Source organism: Podarcis erhardii (assembly GCF_964252035.2).
Source record: "Podarcis erhardii genome assembly, chromosome: 3".
NCBI classification, from domain to species: domain Eukaryota; kingdom Metazoa; phylum Chordata; class Lepidosauria; order Squamata; family Lacertidae; genus Podarcis; species Podarcis erhardii.
This window is the reverse complement of record NC_138507.1, coordinates 55,161,520-55,183,066: the sequence shown is the minus strand read 5'-3', so window position 1 is coordinate 55,183,066 and position 21,547 is coordinate 55,161,520. Positions and strand designations below refer to the sequence as shown.

General features: G+C 40.4%; 1 protein-coding gene across 5 annotated transcripts in view; it reads left to right on the top strand.

Annotated features, from left to right (window-relative positions):
- Positions 1 to 4,780: 4,780 nt before the first annotated feature.
- The window catches only part of CEP85L (centrosomal protein 85L), a 101,591-nt gene continuing 84,824 nt past the window's right edge, over positions 4,781 to 21,547 (top strand). Inside the window, exons 1-3 of one of the 5 annotated variants that reach the window (XM_081856152.1) lie at positions 5,107 to 5,195; positions 12,959 to 13,098; positions 19,810 to 19,971. In XM_081856152.1, the coding sequence (XP_081712278.1) occupies positions 12,981 to 13,098; positions 19,810 to 19,971 (280 nt within the window). In that variant the 5' untranslated portion in view covers positions 5,107 to 5,195; positions 12,959 to 12,980. Of the gene's footprint in view, positions 5,196 to 10,470; positions 10,606 to 12,958; positions 13,099 to 19,809; positions 19,972 to 21,547 lie in introns of those variants that run through there. The other 4 variants (XM_081856151.1, XM_081856149.1, XM_081856150.1 and 1 more) reach the window with 4 other exon arrangements.

The window sequence follows — 21,547 nt, the reverse complement described above, 5'->3', positions numbered from 1 at the left end:
GTCCCCAGAGCTACACGCACACAAATGGCTTTGCAAATGGAACTGCTTTCAAACAAGTGTGTTTTATACGCAACAGTGAAACAATTTCACTTCTAATGCAATTTGTTCAACTGGCCATCCCAATAAAAATAGAGGCCCCTATCTTTTACACAACCTCGCTAAAAGGAGTCATGAATATTAAAAAAAAACATTTTAAGTCATGATTTGCAACTCTTATCTACCGCTTCCTGTTCAGGTCAACGCTGGTCTTGTACATTTTCTTGGTGACCTGCAAGAAAATCAGTGCAGTTTTGTTTCCTACAGTCCAATATGCTTGATCCTGTTTCTCCTGCCCTTAATGTCTCTCTTGCAGCTGCCTGGTCCACCAGTATCCTTGGGGCCAATTCTTAACTTCAGCAAATTTCATATCAGAAGGCTTATTATTAGATCATACATGGTTAGATGAAGAAATAGTCTGACCTGGATTAATATATGTGTCTTAACATATGCAAATTAGCAGCAACTGCTAATTTTTTTTCTAGGAAAAACACCCCATTTTAGTTGATTAGCTTCAATAATGGTGCAATATATTAAGCTAGGTTTGAAGGATAATTTAGGGTTATATTCACTGTAGGGCTAAGGAGACCACTACTTCAATGCAGGTATTTCTGATTGCCTGGCAGAATTATATTCCAGCCCTGCCTCCAGGCCTGTTCAGGGAGATCATGGGATCTACTGACCCTCCAGAACAGATGTGGGGGACTTGCAGTGGCGCATGGAGGGAGGAAAGGTGGGGACCTAATAGGCTGGCAGGAGCCATGTGCTGGCTTCGAATCTGGCCCTTTGCAAGCTCTGCAAAATACATGAACTTCTAAGGCTTGAAAGGGGAGAGGCACACCTTATTTCTCCTACAATGATTTTGCAATAGGAAGCTTTGTTGTGCAGTTTCTTTGGATCGATTAGCTTAGTATCTGAGCTATAGACACTTCACACATTTTCCGCTTAACTTTGCAACAAATGTGATATTAAAAGACGGTTTCAAGCCTCCCACGAACAATGCAGTGAATTTTGAATTCCATCCACCTCTGCGTTCCTGAGATAACTACAGACTATAATTGACATGATCATTCGCTCCAAGATAGTACAGAGCAAGACAAAAATGTATGTTAACCAAGAAACACCTGCAGTGCAGATCCAAACTTGGATCCTTTAGTTCACAATCATCTCAGAAGATCAAGGAGATTATGGAACTTTTGGCTAAACTAGACTTTTTCATGAATGACAACATCCAGTTACCATTTTAAATTTTTTAATTTCATGGTTAGATATTGCCAGATTTTATTTATGTATTATATTCAAAATACTGAAAATGCAATATTTGACTCGGCTTCACTTGCTTAGGCCTACCTGACCCTGTTATTTTTCCATTCTTACCCATCCTTATAAGAGCTGCCCACTTCCTTGGCTTTATGTCTACAGGCTAGAATTGACTTCTTTATTACATTTTGTTTAAGTTTTAACCCACTGCTTATCCAATAATTCAAGAAAGATATCAACATATGAAAGCAGTATAGAAATACAGCGTAACACAGCCATTTAAAAGACAGCTATTAAATCCCCTGCTCACCCCAAATAGTTTGCTTAAACAAGTTTTGCATCCTGAAGCAGATCAAGAGTAAGTGCAGCAGACTTTGGGGGGGGGGGAGATTATGTTATGTCCTTGAACATATCTATTCTCTATTCACTTCCATTACTTTTCAATATTTTGATCTTGTGAAGAACTGTAAAGCATATTTCTAATAATTTTTTGTTGTTTTTTCCAGTTAGATTTATTGTGTGTGGCTTAAGAAACAGGAGATAATGAAGCCTCAGTTCTATAACCATGGCATGACTGTATTTTAAATTAACATACCATGGGGTAAATTTAATTTCTGCTCACAATCAAGGACAATACATAATTAAGAATTTTGTGTTTGTGTCAATGGCGTGAACTGTTCCCTCTGCTCAGTCAAATCCAGAGTGCAGCAAAGCATACAGCATTCTATAATTTTGCTTTTCTGGGTCAGTTGCCTTCCATTGGTTCTATCCCAATTAAACTTGTCTAGGGACTGATACGCTTGCTGCTATTCAGTTTGTTTATTCTGCAGTTGCTTTAAGAAGACTGCAGGATTTATAAATGGAATTTCAAACTATAAATGTTGCACACTGTTTACCAAGAGTGTGCATCAGTCTTGGAGAGGCTGTAACTCAATGCAGTGTTTACCAGACACTTGTGAAACAGAAGAGAATGACAAATCAAGATAAGGGCCAATTTCTATAATGCCATTTGCCAACAAAGGAATTTCAAAGGGAAACTCCATTGTGAAATTATTGAATTAGAACTTATCAAGATGTTTATGTTTAGTCTTGAATCAAGAGAATGATTTCCTGTCCCATTACAGATATCATATGATTATGTTTTCATCAGTTACTATTGTAGGTAATGGTCACTTTTTAAGCCTCTCACAGACTTGCTTTTTCCATTTAACTACCATTTTACTGAAGTTTACAACTTCTTCCTTTACACACACACACACACACACCAGTCAACTGATGAAAATTCATCGTATCAGAATAAATCTGCAACTTTTAAAAAGTATTACATTAAGTTGTTTTCACTGCTACAGACTCAAACGCCACCTTTCTGTAAGTTACGGATCCTTTTTGGACATAACAGTAAACTATGGTTCAGCATTAAATGCACAAGCAGCAACTGGAAGCATTTGCTTCTAAATTGTTATATACAAATTAGGGTGAACTCTGGTTAGTCTGTTTTGTTAATAAGGTAGCTCATAAACCAGTTTGATTATGAGTTGTTTGAACAAATCATAGTTTAAATTAGATGAAAATGTTTACTGAGTTTAGACATAGTGAAGAACTCTGTATAGTTCAAATATGAAAGCTTTCAATCTGTTTATTACAGTCAAGCTAGAGTATGAAAGGTGAGGGGGGATTGTGTAACTCTGAAGCTTATTGCTGCTTATGCACATAGCAGCTACAGTGATGCTATAATATTTTCCACTAGTGCACACTTGTCTAGAACACCTGAAGATGCACAAGATGCACAAAATGTATCAAGGCATATACTCTTGTACTCAAGATACACAAAATGCAAATGACCTGCAATGTTATGTCTGAAAATGGTATTTTTACGCTTACACCAAATGGGGGGAAAAAGAGGTTAAAATTGAATTAAAGCCCTGAGACAAAGATGTAAAACAAGTAGAAACTAGTTGTATAAGGGCAGCTTTACTTGTAATTTGCAGAAAAGACAAACTGTGTGGTGAGGGAGCCTATCTATCAGGGAAGCAGGGGTGGACTTTGGTCTTTCAAATTTCAGTGGCGCCCTGTGAGAGGCCAAAATTTGGTGCCCCCCCTGCCTCTTGCCTTCCATTCTGCATGTGCACTATGTCATAGATGTGATGCTGTGTGGTGACCCCCTAAGCTTGGCGCCCAGTGTGAGGGAACCAGTTGTGTTGCCCTAAATCCACCTCTGTGGGAAGCCATTTGTGGCCTGATTCTCATATTATCCTTGTGACTAGTGCTTTCTTTCTGGAAGAAAGGTGGGGGAACTCAACACAAAGTTAGTTTATTGCGGGCCTAGTCGCAGCGCCACACACACACTCCAGGCAGCTGCTAACTGTAAGATGTAATTAATCAACTCAAGCAGACCATGACTGGATTAGAAATGGCCACAACTTTACTGATTAGAGATATAGGTGGATTTTTGGCTCAGTTCCAGCCCCCCCGACAACCCCCCCCCAATTATTTAATCACATTGGGCAGGGATAGCCCTCATGGCACCCTCCATTTAGTGTGTACTGCGATGCCCTTCTCTCTTGTTGGCCATGCTAGTGGGGATTGATGGGCGCTGCAATCCACAACATCACATCGAAGAGCACCACATTGCTACAGCTACTGAGCTACAGCAGATACTGCATTTGCACAAGGAAGTGCCATGTGATCTTTCTGAACAAAAGGCCTTCAGATACAGACATTACCACCATATCATAGAATTGTGGGAAAGGACACTGAGGATCATCTGGTCCAGTCCCCTGCAATGAAGGAATATGCAGCTGTCCCATGCGAGGATCAAACCTGCAACCTTGGCATTATCAGCACCATGTTCTAACCAACTGAGCTATCCGGGTTAAGTGTTTAAGTGCTTAGGTTCTTTTCATTTCTTGGCAGCCTCCATGCCTTATCATGCCCTGTGTAAAGTATCTCCAATAGGGTTTAGTCCAGTGTTAACCAAACCAGAAAGATTACTTCTTCCCTTTTACCCATTGTGGTTGAACTAGCTCAACTCAACCACCAGTGTGTTATTGTACTCAAAACTGCCTTCTGAGTGGGACCACGCTATCGTTACAAAGTTCAGCCGTTGGTGACCACGCTATCAAGCCTCTCAGTATGTATATATGTGTGTGTATATGGAGAAGTTGCAAAAGCGTGGACCTGGAAGTTGTTTTCTTTCTCTCCTCCTAATGGTGTCAGACGCACGGGGTCCGGCCCTCTGCACGTGCTCAGAGGCCCTTTCGCATGTGCTCCCGGATCCACCTTCCACGTTCCCGGGCTGCCTCCTGCTACTTTCCAAGAAACAGCCCTCTCCCCTCCCTCTCCTTTTCCTCGTCTCCCGCTTCTCCAGTTACCCCTGGCGGGCTCCGTGCTGCCTGCCGCCCCCTCCCGCTTCTGCTGCCAACTCCCCTCTCTTCAGAGAGTAGCGGCAGCATCTGCGGAGTTCCCGCCTCTGTCCCCGCCCGGCACCGAGCAGCAGCAGCAGCAGCAGCAGGAGGCGGAGGAAGAAAAGAGACGGGAAGCTGCAGTGTGTGGGCAGCAGCAGCAGCGAAGGAAGGAGGCGAGTTTTGTCCTTTCCGCTGCTAGTCCTGCGAAGGAACTGGCCGGCAGCAACCATGGCCTCGGGTCCTCGCAGGCCAGAGTCGGGCTGCCAAGCGCGAAGGGCAGGAGCAGCGGCGGCGGCGGCGGCGGCGGGCCGGCAATGAGCGACCAGCAGCAGCTGCCCCTTCCAGCCTCTGGCGTCCAGGCCGCGCGCGGGCGCGGGTCTCCGGGCGGACCCCCGGAGCCTCTCCTCCTCGACGGCCCTCTCTCCGCCCGCGGAGGCCCCGCCATGTGGGGGAGGCTCCTCTCCGAGTTCGGCCAAAACGGCGACTACAGAGCAGGTAGCGGCGGCGGGGGGAAAGGCCGGCCCCATCTCTTCGGGCAGCAAACGTGTGAACGCGAACCGGGTTTGGGTTGTGTAGCGCCCAGCCTCCACAAAGCGTGTCCCTCTCTCTCTCTCCCCCCCCCCCGCCCCACTCGCTTGTTTCAGTTTCCAGGCCAGATTTCTCCCCTCGGTTTTGGCGCTCTGGGTGAAGGTCTCGTTTCTCCTCAGCTTGTGCCTGGCTTCTTCCCCTTTCCCTACAGTTGCTTCAGATGTTCGTTAACGCGCGTCGCCATCTGGTTTCGTGATTTGGGAGGAGGAGAAGGGGCGGGTGTCGGGCAGAGTTGCGGGGAGAGGAGCGGAGGAAGAAGAAGAAGGTCACTGCAACAAATCCGCCCGCCCGGCGATGCGGATTGCAGCCCAGCCTGGGTGGGAAAGGAAGCGGGGCGCCACCGCCGCCGCTTCAGGGAGCCATTAAAGCCGGGGAAAGCAATGCAATTAGTTACTACGCGGCTATATTTAGCGCTTTCTCCGCTAATCACCCTTAAACCTGGCAGGATTGGTGAAGGCGGCTTAATCCAAAGAGGAAAAGAAAGGCAACCCTCTGAGGGAAACAAACTAAACAAAATCACCACACTTGCTTTTCTCTTTGGAAGTTCCCAGATACGGGTGGGGGGGGTGGTAAGAAGACCCTAGTGCTGCCCGGTTTTGCACATGGCCCTGGAATAAATAAGTGTGTGCTTGTCTCGTCTCCCAGTCATGGAGCCCTGTTTCCTCAGAGAGACTGTGTATGCTCTGCTTCCGGGAAGTAGTGATAACTCAGGGTTAGGGCTTTGTTTTGGAAGGAAAGCTTTAAAGCTCAGTAGTGCTGTTAAAACCGGATACATCTCTGTCGATGCTTCTAGTGTGATGCTGCTGTTGAAATGGGTAGGTTAAAACGGGTGGAATTCAGTTGGGCCTGTGTAGCTTGCATGGCCTTGATAAATTAATTAAGCCATACAGTTATCTCTATAATTAAACCATGCAAGATAGGATTAGGTTGAATATTCTTGCACTGATGGCCCCAAACTAGGTAGTGTTTTAGTCATCAGCTCCTGTTACTGATACCGAATAGTTCTCTTGCAGTGCCTGAGAACAAACTGTACTTGTCTGCACAGCACTTTAGAATAAATTACCATTCTTTGGTAACACTATGAATTACTGAACTGTTTGTTACTTGTGGGGAGTGGCTTATAGCTTTAAGTTGTCAGCTGTTCTCAGGGTGAACTATTAAATAGACTCTGTAGATTCTGTTGTTTATTGTGCATACCATTCATTTGCTAACTTTTTAATTAATGATCAGGGCTTGCTGTACATAAATAATTTCCTATTCCTTAATCCATCCAGAAATTGAAGCAACAGATTAAAATTGGCAGTTCCAGAAATAAAATCCAGAATTTGTGACTGGTTTACTAAAATAATTGTATATGACTCAAGTATGAACCAACCCTGCTGGTTCGCTAGAAGATATCTCTACCTTATTCTCCTAGTCTAGGATAAACACAGCACTGATTCCCCCCACCCCACCCCACCCCACCCCCGGGTACTGTTGGTACAAGACTTATAGCTGCCTATTCAGTTCTGTGTGTATTCTATTTGCTGTAAAGGAAAATAGGAATCTACCTTATAGCACATCAGTGCTTTGGTCCATCTTGCTCATTATTGTTGACACTAACTGGCAAGGTTGGGCTCTCCAGGGTTTTAGACAGGGGTCTTTGCCAACCATGTTTGGAGATGCCAGTGACTGAACCAGAGACCTTTTGCCTGTAATGAATGTGTTTTACTACTGAGCTTGAGGGCATATATATATATATATATTACAATTAGCTATTAATTTATTTGCATCACACTCACATTTGCAAAGTATGCTTAGCTTTTTAAATATTGTTTGCTTGCACTGTATCCATGGTAAAATGAATCAATAGTATGTGCTTTAAAAAATAGGGTTGTAATATCTAAAAAGAACACACCTGCCATACTATTTTTTATGGCTTTTCACATGTTATACAGTATTACTGAGCAGAGTGGGTGAGAGGCGAGCCCACTGTCCAAAAACAAGAGTTACCCATTTCTATAAGAAAATACATAGAAAAATAAGTGGGGAAAATAAACAACTTCCAAGTCTTTCAGAACAACCAGCAGATCTTCCTGAAAGTAAAAAGATAGAAGCTTGTGAGAAATGCACACATGTGATTAAGAATTGACAGGTGCTTCCCAGCATGTTCTACTGTTACATCAATATGTTTGTATACTTAGTTTGCTAAGCTAATACAGAAGTGAATAATAAAATAGATTGATTTAAAAGAATGTTGCTGGTTATAATAGTATCCTGCTGCTGGACAAAATGTGACACCCTTATTGTCAAACCTGGAAGTCTTTGTACCATTATGTTTTTTCATTTCAGTTTAGTATGTTTACTAAAATCTATACCATCCACTTGAAGCAGTGATTATGCCTGCCAAGTGCTAGAATATTAGGGCTGCTTTTGAGTGTACCATTATTGACTTTGATACTGTAGTTTGATTGGTTGAAGCCTCTGAATGGAACCATTATCTGACCCAATATGAGATTAGTTCTGATTGCACAATAGTTTGGTAATAAGTCATATCCATGGTGAATAATTTTGATTGTTCTTGTGGTTAATAATTCCTCACAAGAACACTATAATTATTCATTATTCAGTATTTTTATCAGGACACTTGGGTTGCAAACATAAATGTGAATTCTAATTATTTAAATAAATCATGTGCAAAGTTCTGTAGAGAACATGGATTAATTGATAGCTCTAATCCAGCAAGAGGTTTCATTGTGCAGGTTACTCTTTGCATGAATAAGAGGCTGTTTTGGGATGCAGAATCTCCTTCACTCATAATGACTTTGTACAGAAACTTTATAAGAAGACCACAGAGTATTGCACTTGTTTATCTGAATGTGTAGGTGATCAAGAATAAATATTTCAAACACCTGTTTCAGGTGTGGCACTTGTGAAGATAAGATTGATAGTAATAAGCTATTTATGGACCCAAACATTCATATTGCTTCATTTTATATCTATCTGTCTGTCTATCATGGGACTATCCTCAATAAAACAAAATGATTGAGCTCTGTGAAGCATTATATACCGTAGTTAATTGAGGCAAAGAGCATTCATGGGTAATTTCAGACCCAGGTGGTGTTTTTGTTTTTTGTTTGTAGCATAGCTAGTTGTTAACCAAATTCTGAAGGAGATTCAGATGTCTGTTTTTGAGGCTGAATGGCTTCTTTTGCTGAGACTTCTCTTTTTCCTAGCATCTGAAACCTTCATGTTTGGTTACTTAGAAAATGTAGTTCCAGAACATGCATTGTTCATACAATTTGTGCATGGCATGTGGTTGCATAGCACTCACTAGTCCCACTGGGTGTTACTAAATAATAATGAATGACACAACCTCTTCCTGCTTGTGCTATTTTGTGATATTTCAAAAGAAACTTCATTAAATCTGTCTTCTCTAGAACAATATGCAGTTCTTAAAAAAAATCAAAAAGTGGTAAACATGAGCAGCCCTCTTGCCCCACAGTAATGTCCCGCATGGTGTGGTAGTTGTTACGAATGGTAGACTCGTAATCTGGTGAACCGAGTACACTTCCCCGCTCCTCCACATGCAGCTGCTGGATGACCTTGGGTTAGTCACACTTCTCTGAAGTCTTTCAGCCTCACTCACCTCACAGAGTGTTTGTTGTGGGGGAGGAAGGGAAAGGAGATTGTTAGCCACTATGAGACTCCTTAAAAGTGAAAGGCAGGATATCAAATTCAAACTCTTCTTTTTCTTTTTGTGATCCTTGTAATGGATGTATTATTATTATTAATAATAATAATAATAGAATACTCCATGGTCTCTTTCTCACTCCAACACAAATTCCCAATGGCATTTGGTTTTGTGAAGACAAACCAAAAATCCTGATGTCCAGACAGTCTCCTCACAGCAAGGCTGGACTGCTGATTAGTGTTTTGTTTTTACTTTTACATTTATATCCTACATTTTCTCCAGGCACTCAGTGAGGTCCCCTCTACCACACAATGTGTGATGTGTGAAGTAAGAGCTGTTCTTCACAATGGCATTAGAGAAAGTGCTACATATCTGTGGCATGTAAATTGGTGTGCAGCCCCATCGGTGTATGAATAGAGTCCAACGTCTGAGTGTCAGGAGACCATAAATTCAAGCTTTGATGTGCATAGCAAGGAGGCCTCGAATAAAAATACCCCACAAAGTAGCATTCCCCAGAATGGCACCCCCCAATCAGGCATTAGCAAACTCCGGCCCTCCGGACTACAATGGGACTATAATTCCCATTATCCCTAACCACTGGTCCTGTTAGCTAGGGATGATGGAAATTATAGTCCCATTGTAGTCCGGAGGGCCGGAGTTTGCCTATGCCTGCCCTAGATATTGCTGGGCTGCAACTCTCATCATCCCTGACCATTGGCCATGCTGGTGCAGTTATTGGCATTTTTATTCCAAAATATTGGGAGGGCAACGTCAGGGAAAGCTACTGCAAAGCCATTAATACCTGAATATGCACAGTGCAAAAATTGTAGCATGTTTGATAATTTAGAAAATGCAGCCAAGTACTATACATTTTTTGTGCTTTTTGGCTTTCAAAACTTTAGCGGGGAATCTTGAAGAAGGGCCATACTTTAGTAGTGGAGCATTTGCTTTGCACATATTCAATCCCTGGCCTCTTCAGGTATTCCTGTGAATGTCCCCATTATGAAACTTCAGAGAGTTGCTATTAGTTAATATAGACCACATTGAGCTATATTGACAATTCATCTGACTCAGTATAAGGCATCTTACTATGATTCCAAGCTGGATAATTAATAGTAGAGTGATATTTTGTTCCTTGATCCACTAACTTACTTGAAAGCTTTAGGCTGTTATAGTTATTTCTTGTCTAATAATAATTTCCTGAGACATGGTCTTGTTAATATAGGACAAATTTGATCTGTTGACAATATCTGTGTTTCCCTGAGCAAGGTAGGTTTTCTTGCTAAATGTTAGCCTCAGGTGGCATGAGAGTGATCAGCCTCACAGGCAATGTCACAATTGAATTTTAAACCAGTGTGAGATCACAATCTTATTATGAGCTTTGAGGGGGGGGTCCTGAATTGGTTGGTTTTGTTAAAACATGAAACAAATGTTGAATTCATACTATAGGTGAAGAACCGGCTAGGATAACCTAAGCTCTCTTTGCCTTTTAGGTGTGGGATGGGTTGGGGTGGGGAGGGGAGAAAGATCAAGTAGTTTTATATCTGTTTGGATATAAACAATAATTGGAGCCCTGAAGATGAGAACGCAATGGTGGTACTTGCCTCCAAGAATGCGGGTGTGTCCTTGAAAGGGGAAGTAATGGTGAGTTTCTGAATTGTCTGTGTAGTGGCACTGGCATGCCTAGAGCCTTCAGGGATGAACTCAGTAGGCTGTACTGCCTTTTCTCTCTTTTTGGTTTGTGTGACCTTGATTTTCAAGGCTTATATAGCACCTCTGCCTTTTGTTAGCAGTTCCCTTCCTGTTTTTCCTATATCTTACCTTCCTATTTGTTTCACTTCCATTGTAATATGGGGTTACTGTAATGTCCCCAATGTGAGATGGCTTTTCTGCCTTTACATTTGACCTTTTTAATTTCTTTCGGGGATTGTGCTCTCGGGCATGCTGTAACAAATATGCATGGGTGCGCAATTGGATAATGAACAAGCAAGAGAGAAAATAAATCTCACAACAGATGGAGGCTCATGTGAAGCACCACCTTTTGTACCAAGGAATAGCATAAAGGGAGGGAACAAGAATACAGCTGGCTCTATTCTCACCTAACTGTTATAATTAATGGGTGGTTTCTGAAGTTTATGTGAAATTGCAATCTTCACTCAGTTGGTTATGTTACAGTAAGGAGCAGATGAAGAGATTTCATAAGCCATAATCCAGAACTATAAAAAAGGTAAACAAGCATTCTTAAAATGTTTATTGCAAATTAAAATCAGGATTGTTATGAAATAGTAATGAATGAAGAGGACATTCATTATGCAATCTGAACCAACAAAGACTATGCTCTTCCCATTTGCATGCCACTTATTTGGCAATGGAAGTTACTCTTAAGAGTCTATCAAGACTAAGCATTTATTTATGCATACTCATTGATAATATTAAGTTTAGTATACACATTTTTCATATTCTGTGCACAGTAGCAAACCAGTTGAGCAGATGAGAAATCTCTGCAATTGCTTGGGAGTCCTGAAGATCCTGAAATGGTTTAATGTGTGTGGCAGATGTCTTAACAGCTATTGTTGAAGAAAAACCCATTTGTTGCTGATAAGCTATAATAGGAGGAAGGCTGCTTCTACACTTGTCTCCAGTATCAACTGTTCTGCCTCTTCCACATAACTTTAGAATCCTATCTTTGGTTTGTAACCTGAGTTTCAGGAGCTTACAAGCTATTTGTTAATTCCAGTGGTATCCTTTACTGTACAACTTTACAAATGAAAACATTTTCATTCTTATAAAAGGTCTATATTCCGTATTCTGAAAACTTATGTGAGCAACTAAGTCCCCCTCTGAAAGCTTCTGCTCTTTTGCACAGTTTGTTTAAGCTCAGTTGTAGGCAATGTGAACTTTTCCCATATAATTGTGACTATGATTGGGGTGCTGCTGTGTGTACTTTGCAAAATGTGTACTGTCTTGTTGCTTAGTTTTTGAACAAGTGAAGCTTCATTTCTCAGAAACAAAAATAAAAACATAATATTGAAGAACAAACTTTAAATTGTACTTAAGCCCAATTCAGTATGTTTTCCTTTATCTTAACTAGTGCACAATTACAGGAATAGTCCTCATGCATCCATGATTAGGAACTTCTGGCTAGCCACAGGATAGTCACATTGGATTCATTATGGCCACATAAGCATCTGCTTATATTTGTAATTAGGACTAGAAGAAATGCAGAAGTAGATGTTGAACAGTGTCTAGGTTACTGTAAATGTTTCTGATCTCTTGGTTGCAGTCCAAGTATGAGAATTTCAGTGAGTCAAAGGGATTGGTAATTTATGACTAGGATTTTCATAAATTGAGTTTTCTGAAACTTTTAATTGCCTACAGGTAGTGTTGTGTCTGTTCATGCAACGTGTCTTTATCTGTCTTTGGGCAATCTTTGTATGAATGTGAATAGGCCAAGGACTGCTTGCATATAGTTTTTTTGTTGGGATTTAGATGAAAGGATTGTTCCATGAATGTGAGAAACATTTAACAGAAATTTGCTCTTTGATTATTTCCAAGCTTCCAGTTGCCAAGCAGCAAGCATTCTTAGGCTTCAGAAGAACATTGTTACAGAGTTGGGGGCGGGGGAATCATTTTGTTTACCGTACTGTATACCTAACTTCACACTATGATTCTCCTGCATGATGTGGAAGGCTGTTTCTTTTTAATTTGTGATACTGCACTGGGTCAGCTCTTCTGGTTTGATCTATTTGTTTGAGGAGAAATGAATGGCTGCTATGTAGTGACATATGCACTCTGAAATTTCTGTTACATGAGCTGAGAATGACAACAGAAGACATTTTAAACAGAATTTTCTGACCCTTGTAGTTTTTACTGTAGCTAGAAGTTGCAAACACTTGGTTTTGTTTTTTTTTAAGTAAGCTTGGGCTAAATAGAGAATGATACTTACATTTGTTGAACATGCAAGATTACTACATTTTAAATTTTATTTTTGTTTCAGGGTTCAGCTCCCTGTTAAGTACATGGCTGAGCAGGGTGGCCCTGAGAGAATCACTGTCTTGCAGCTTCAGGTTCCTACTTGTAAAATGGGAGTTATAGTGACCATTCTGCAAAAGATGTCAGAAGAATATAGTGATGAAGGTAGTTCAATTTGTTTCCTCTTCTAAGCTTATATATAAGCTGGGATCCTTTGGGAGGAAGTGTGGAAAAGAGATTTAATAAATAAAATACCTATAAACATATGAAGTTTTTTGGGGGGAGGGAATCAAATTTTTTCGCTTTTCCCATAGGGGAGCATGAGTGGACTAGGGAGACCAGTCTCTAGAGAAATTAATGTAGTTTCAGAAATGGCATTGCAGCCTGCAGAAAAAACCCTTCTTGTTCTCATACATTACCTGCGGAAAACCTCTGTTTGAAATTGACAGTAAAAATAAAATTAAGGCTGCAATACTAATGCTGGTACTTTGGGACTTGTCCTTAACACATGAAGATTCAATAAAATAGTTTTATAAAAACAATTTCATCGTATCAGAAATATGGCCTGGAATAGCAAGGATGTGGCTTTATAATAAAGGGTTTGAAATAAAAATGAAACTGGAGTTGTACACATCACATAGTATTTTTATTTACTACCGCCTGCTCCACAGTAGGCCATGGTGCTCAAGCTTTGGGTTTGTCTGGCAGGAATCAGGAGTGCGTCTTTGTCAATCTTACCTTGCCTTCTACACCACATTTCTGCAAGTTGCTTACTGTTATACTGAAAGACGGGGGTTGTTATGCATGTCTTTCTTCCTTACCAAAAGGAAGCTTTGTGTGCCTCTGTAGGCAATGGAAACTGACAGCGGTGGCCAGGCAGTTTGATGTATAGGAAGAGACTGATGCTGAGCAATGACTGGAAGGAGCAATCACTCCACCAGTTAGTAGCACGGAGCTTCCTTCCTCTTGGCCACTGATTGACCCATTGTACTACTGCTGTGTTTGCTTCTGTTGGAAACTGATGTATCTTACATATACTGGTTGTCTAAACTTCAGCTGCATCCCCATGAACAAAGGTGCCAACATTTCCCATTTTTGTCACTCGCTAGAGGACCTTGTCAAATGAAGTCATGAAGGGCTATCTCAAGAGTCCTTTGCTGAATTTTCCCGTAATTACCTTGTACATAAATCTGCTCCCTCTTGCCTTAAGTTTTCTTTCACTGTTAATTTAAAGAGCTACTTAAATATTACATGATATTACACAGATAACAGTTTAACTCCCTGTTGCCCAGTTCATATATTATTGCACAGTGTAGCTGCTGAAAAAACTATTCATAACACATACGGTAGAAGGTTGGATCACATGTACTTGTTTTTGTCACATTACTTTGGCAGTGGGTGGTTGCAGTGTTGGAGAGGGAAATGACAATGTGACTTTGGTGATACTGCCTTCCCTTACTTAATGAAGCAGTATTGACCCTACCCAGCTCTAATTGTATGGATACCTTGCTAGCTACTGTACATCTTCCTATTACTCAGTAAATCAAGCATCTTCCTTCCCCTGCTTACCAAAATTTCCAAGATCAGTTTTCTTACTTCAAGTTCATGGTACAGTTGTACCTTGGTTGTTGAACGGAATCCATTCCGGAAGTCTGTCCGACTTCCGAAAACGTTTGACAACCAAGGTGTGGCTTCCGATTGGCTGCAGGAGCTTTCTGCACTCAATCAGAAGCTGTGTCAGATGTTCGGGTTCCAAAGAACGTTCGTAACCTGGAACACTCACTTCTAGGTTTGCGGCGTTCGAGAGCCAAAATGTTCAAGTCGCAAGGTGTTCGCGATCCAAGGTACGGCTGTATAGCAATTTTTTTAAAAAAAAATCATTGGAAATTTGGCAGCATGAAATGCTATTTTTAATGACAATGTAAAATGCATTTTTGGACAACAAACGACGTTTAGTTTCCAAGTGGTTGCGGGAATATGGCAACACATATCCCTGTCATTCCACCCTAAGGTCTGGCTGTTACAGACCTGCACCTCTGCTTTACTGTGTGGCCAAGCCCTGCCTTACGGTCTGCAGTCCTTTCGTTATGCAGAGCAGGCTCGACTGTTGTTAGTTACATTTCTCTTTTTTTAAAAAAAATTTTTTTGGTGGTTGCTGCATAACTCATGAGAGGCCTGTATTTTGATTATAAGCAGTAAAATGGTTTGCAAACCAATGTAAAACTCTGATCTGAAAACAGCTTAGAATAAAGCAGTGTAAATCTACTATTCTCTGGCTGTTTTTTTAAAACGAAATCTCCCCAGATGGAATAATTTGGTTGAACAGAGAGTGCAAAAGAGGAATAGTTACTATAGGTGAAGAGTGCATTGGTTAGGAGGATGGGGAGGTGAGCCAGCAATAGAAGGCATGAGCTAATGCATTGCATTTGCATGCCAAAGTAGAAATAAGAAACATCTGTAGCTCAGTTTTCTGTTTCTGCTGTGTATTAAGAGACTTTATAGGAGCAAAATAGCTAATCGGTAGGGCTGTACAACTCAGCTCTAAACTCCTCTTGTCCAATTTTTTAATACTAGGATTTGGTTCTGCAACTGGAATAGGTAGAATAAATGAGCTTTACACAGTTCATACAATTTGTACAATGTCACATATGGTTTCTGTGAGGAATTTTTGTCTTCCAGAATTTGGAATGTTTCATTCAGTTTGTCTGTGTGTAAAGGAAGAACATGGATTTTAAGGCCAAGAAAATGTGATTTTGCCATGAGAAATGGCCGCTGGTTGCACTTAGCAAATGGATCTTTCTCTGATTACTGGAATTCCTATTTAAGGAAAAATGGTCATTCCCTTTTTTATATTCCCTGCCTGCTCAGGTAATATGTAGGCTAGAGACTTGCAACATGAAAATGAAAACAGATTCTTAGGATTGTGTGCAAAGGAATAAATTTTAGTTGCCATATTCCGTGCAATTTGAGTCGTGCAGGTTTCCAAAGTCCCCGATTAAAATGAAATCTACAAAGGCCCTGAAAGTTCGTTAGTTGATATCTATGCTGGTTTTATGTGTTACACAAATGCACTTGAATGAAAACATGAGCTTTAAGAGCTTATCCTTGTGCTAAAGTAGATTGTTTATAGGCTGTCTTTGTCTCACTTGTGTCACTCTAATTACAGTTGAAACCCTCTAGGGCTGTAACTTACTATGCAGCAGCCATGTGCCACTACGGAAATGATGACGACTGCTTGTTGCAAGTGCTGAGTAAAAAGTTCAAAGAGAAACTTTTGCTTACCTTCCTCTTCCTTCCATTTCTTGCATGCATCTATGTGTATATACCTACACAGCTTTGCCTGGTTCTCAGAATACCCCTGTGCTCTTTGAGCAGGGCTCTTTCTCTTCTTGCTTACATTGAATATCATTAATTTAGTGAAGTCCCATTTTGTGTATTTTTATGTTTTGGAAATTGTTGTGGCCTACTGCTGATCCATTGAAGATAAGTAATTGTCTCGTAAAAAAGTATAAGTCAGCTATTTCACCAGCTGTTAGAGACAACCACAGCTATGAATTTAGAATTACAGTATAAGATGCAGTCAGTGCAGAGGTTATTTACAAGTAGGACAGTAAATTAATACTACCTATAGTATATACTATATACAGTGGTACCTCGCAAGACGAATGCCTCGAAAGATGAAAAACTCGCAAAACGAAAGAGTTTTTCGTTTTTTGAGTTGCTTCGCAAGACGGATTTCCCTATGGGCTTGCTTTGCAAGACGGAAACGTCTTGCAAGTTTGTTTCCTTTGTCTTGCAAGTTTGTTTCCTTTTTCTTAAAACCGTGCTTTCACTTCGAGGAGCAACTCATAGCACGTGGTGTGGTAGCCTTTTTTGAGGTTTTTGAAGACTTTGGTGATTTTTGAAGCTTTTCCAAAGTCCGTGCTTCGCAAGACGAAAAAATCGCAAGACGAAAAAACTCGCGGAACGAATTAATTTCGTCTTGTGAGGCACCACTATAGTATATACTATAGTATATACTCCTGCCAACCTAGCAGTTCGAAAGCATGCCCCCCAAAAGGTACAAGTAGATAAATAGGTACTGCTCTGGCGGGAAGGTAAACGGCGTTTCTGTGCGCTGCTGTGGTTTCAACGTTCGGTTGTGTCAGAAGCAGCTTAGTCATGCTGGCACATGACCCGGAAAAACTGTCTGCAGACAAACGCCGACTCCCTCGGCCTGTAAAGCGAGATGAGCGCCACAACCCCAGAGTCGTCTGCAACTGGACTTAAGTGTCAGGGGTCCTTTACCTTTACCTTTTTTATAGTTCTCATACTATAAATACTACCCTAATGGAGTTGTTATGCCAGTCCTCAAATATGGAAGATGGAAATCCAAGGTTTATATTCTGCGATCTATATATTCTGATTTCCTCCCCTTACATCATTTCGATCTTCTACAGGCAGGACATTGAAGGATTTTATAGTGCTTAACTGTGACAGTGAAGTATACATACATTATGCACTCTTGGTAGTTCCACTGCCCTCAAGTTCTGGGTGGTGCTGTTCCAGGAGAGAGCATTCTCTTTGTCAGCCCTTAAGCTATGGAATTTCCTTCCCACTGAGGTGTGTCTGTTACCTTTAATAAGTAGTTTTTGTCCTATGTTGAATTTACCCTGGTCTTTGACACCCAAGGTCTGTATTTCAAGACCCGATCTATTTGTTTAACTATCATTTGTTTTAAATTATTTCAATATTTTATTTTTAAATTGTTGTTACCCATCTTGAGACTTCATGGTAAAGGGCTGATGATGATGATGATGATGACGAATAATTAATAATAATAATAATACATTTTGTAAGTCTGCAGTATTCAAGGCATCAAGAAAATTTAAAGAGGCAATCTTCTGCATGACTCTCTTCTCTGCTGCTGTGTGTCTAAAATTTTACCAGATTTTGCTTTATGTTTAGTTGCATAAAATCCATAGATTCTGCTATAATTAAGTGTAGCTGCTGCCTCAAAGCAGTCTCCGTGCCATCATTTTACTACACTTGCTAGTAAAAAAAGTATTGCTTCCATATTTTGATTTAATAAAACTTAAGGAAATAATACAATTTCTTGGTAATCACAGAGTCCATTTTACATGCAACTAAAATTGTAGTTGTAATTTCCTGATCCTTTAAGAAAAATGGGAACCTGCCCATTTCAAGCCTTGGCACAGGTAGCATGATTTGCTCCAATGTCTCCTGTCATCCATATGTATTGCTCTACTATTCCCCCGCTCCTCACAAACTGGGTAGGTCTGGCAGTCTGTTCTGATTGGCAAAAATGAAGAAGGAACAGCAGGATAACGAGGGCAACCTGGCAGGACATAATGGACATGCTTGTGCATCATCTGCCCATGATATACTTGGCTCAGTCCCCTGACTTTTACATACATTTGATATTTGCATTGTAAAGGCAAGCGCTTTGAAGTGGGATGGGAATTAGCAAAGCGCGGATGAGATTGGGGCATACCAATTGGCGAAATTACGTTCTGCAGTTCTTTTTAAAATTTGAGCACTACAGACATGCACACATGAATACTTCAAGCAAGGTATGAGCTTCCCCTGCAATGCAAGTGGGTCAGGTTTGTCCTGCCACACTGCATGTCATTTGTAATTTACTAAAAGAGCTTACTACTGTGTCTGAAGTGTGTGTTAGCCAGTAGCACCATCATAGCTGATTGGCTGTGTGCAGATATAGAAGAGGGGGCAGCTTGAGTGGAAATGTCTATCCTTCCATAGACTGGAATCCACAAACTGAATTGAAAGCGTAAAGATGTAATAAGTAGCGACAGCAGTATAGAGGATAGGAATCAAGGAACCTGAATAGATGTGGTTGGCACGAAGTCCAAGTGCCTTATTAGTTGAATTTAAAGTGTGATTTCTGCTGCTTTGCTCTGTTTAGTTATGATGTAGTAAATCACAATGAGTGTCTGTTGATGTGAGTGTGCATGCACGTGTGCATCTGGCATTATTCAAGGTTCCCCTTTAGCTGATTGTTAAATTGTGATTTTATTTAATTAATTGAGTTTTTGGAATAGGGTGCATCTTGCACTTACTGAAGGTTGGCCTCTACTACATTGTGTCACAACTCATAAAATCTGTATTTCTTCATGGCTTTTAAGTCTTTTCATTCAGGATCTGACCTGAATAGATGGCTTGTGACATGCTGTAAGGTCATGAAATCCATAGATGATGAGCTGAACTATATTTACTGTATTTCTGTTCTGTTATATCAGATAGCATGCAGTTGTTTAGTGTCTTCGGTTGAAGTGATTGCTAAAAGTTGCCCTCTAGCCAAGAGTCTTTTGTGTCAGACAAATGAAACTTTGTCTGCTGGAAGGAAGCTGTTGAATACTCTTTTGAGGACATTGTGGTTTGGTGTTGAGCTCTCATATAATATTAATTACACTTCTCTTAAGGGTCATTTTAATTAAATTAAAACTAGAGAAAACTAGCCTTTTAGAATCCTGAGCAACATTTTCTGTGTGTCAGAATGTATGATGACTTCCAGCTTGCCTCTCAAAACCTTACTTGCAAAGAAATGCGTAGCAAAAAATAAACTGTATTTTACAATATCTTCTGAGCCTTGAGCAAAGCTAGGTTGAGAGTAAACACAACAAATATACAAAGTAGTAACTGAATGATACCAGATCTTAACAAGAGACTGTTATTTGTTTGAATTCGTTCATGTGCAACTTCTGTGATAAACTACATAATTAGATTACTGTAGAAAAAATTGCTACAGGTTTTGATGTTTCCTAATTTTACATCTGTGGACATTATCTTTAAAATCCAGTTTGTTGTTGAACTCTGTCGTAATGACTTTGAATAAATATACTTTTTTCTTGGCAGGCACAGAATATTCTTCGTCGGGATGGTTACCTGGTACTGATCCACTGTGGCAAGCCACAACTGGTTCATCAAGTGGTCGGAGTACCCACCTGAGAAGACACAGCATAGCTTCTGACAGTGGGGACACTGGTATTGGAACCTCCTGTTCTGATAGTGTGGAAGGTGAGTAGAGATGCTTAATATAAGGCATTGGTGCTTTCATGGAATGCAGAGGAAGAGATGGTCTTGAAACACTGAGATGGAGTTTATATAAAATACAGAGAAGCACGTAACTTATTCAGAGAACAAGTTAACTTTTTTCCCCCTGTTGACGTGAGAGATTTATGTTTTTTCAGAAGTAATTCCCACCATATTCAGTGGGGCTTATTCACAAATAAGTGCTCATTAAATTGCAGCCTTATTTTTTATTTGGTCAAAGGTAACATGTTAAATATAGTTACAGGTAGGTAGTCATGTTGGTCTGCCATAGTCAAAACAAAATAAAAAATTTCCTTCCAGTAGCACCTTAGAGACCAACTAAGTTTGTTATTGGTATGAGCTTTCGTGTGTATCTGAAGAAGTGTGCATGCACACGAAAGCTCATACCAATAACAAACTTAGTTGGCCTCTAAGGTGCTACTGGAAGGAAATTTTTTATTATGTTAAATATGTAAGACCTCCTGAGTATACCCTTCATGAGATGCTGATGTTCAAGAGTGTTGCTTTGTTTTCCCCTTCCACCATACCTAAACAAGTAAAAATCAATAAAAATTTTAATTTGGAAGGACACTTATAGCAACAGAAATACTTACATTTGCATAGGGGAGTAGTGCCTGTGTCCAGCTCTGCCTGGTTCCCCAGTTATGGCTCTTCCTAGATCTGGCTTGCAATTTGTTTACTTATTCCATGAACTGGTGGTTGAGCAATCCTTCCTTTGCCAGCCTGCTCATGTGCCTGCATCAAATTCTTGGTTGCCCTTGCCTTGGCCTTCAGGCGGGTCACTAAATACAAGGCTGGGCTACATATCTCTAGCTGATAACATTGTTGTACCTACTTTTATTTGTTAGCACTCCCTTTCTTCTGTTTTTACTTGCCCTGTATTTATTGGAAATAAAAGACATGTTATTGGATCTGCTGATGTCACTTATCTACATTGTTTTCACACTGCTGTTCTAAATCATCTTGCTGTTTTCCTGTCTGAAATTCATGCACGAGGCTGTTTTTCAAGGGAAGAGGAAAATTTTTACAAAGCAAAACAGGAACCTCACTCTGAACTCATTGGATTGCATTTTTGTCAGTACTGGCTAGACTTTAGGGAAGACTTTTTTTTTTAAAAAAAATGGGATGCAGCATAATTCATGACGAAATCTAGATAGGCTGCCAAGAAGAACGTTATTTTCAAGCTGGTCCTTAGCCTGTTCTCAGTTGCAATGCTGAGAAGGCAGGTCTTGCATAACTGATGGTAGAAAATGCTGTTGAACAACCTGACAACTTTGACCATTGCAAAGATGCAGGGAAAGGAAATTGCATTTTTCAAGCTTAATAAATATAATGAAGTTCCTGTCAGCTTCAGTACTGAACTAAGTGTGATTTTTTTATTGTACTTTCCCATTCTTAATTATCAGTGTATAAAACTTAGCCTTTGCTTTGTAATATATCTTCATATAGAATTGCTTTAATGTTCTTCCCTCTAGCAAATGGGTATGTAGATTTGATAAATGATTACATACAGGGTACATGCCCAGATTATTTGAATAGA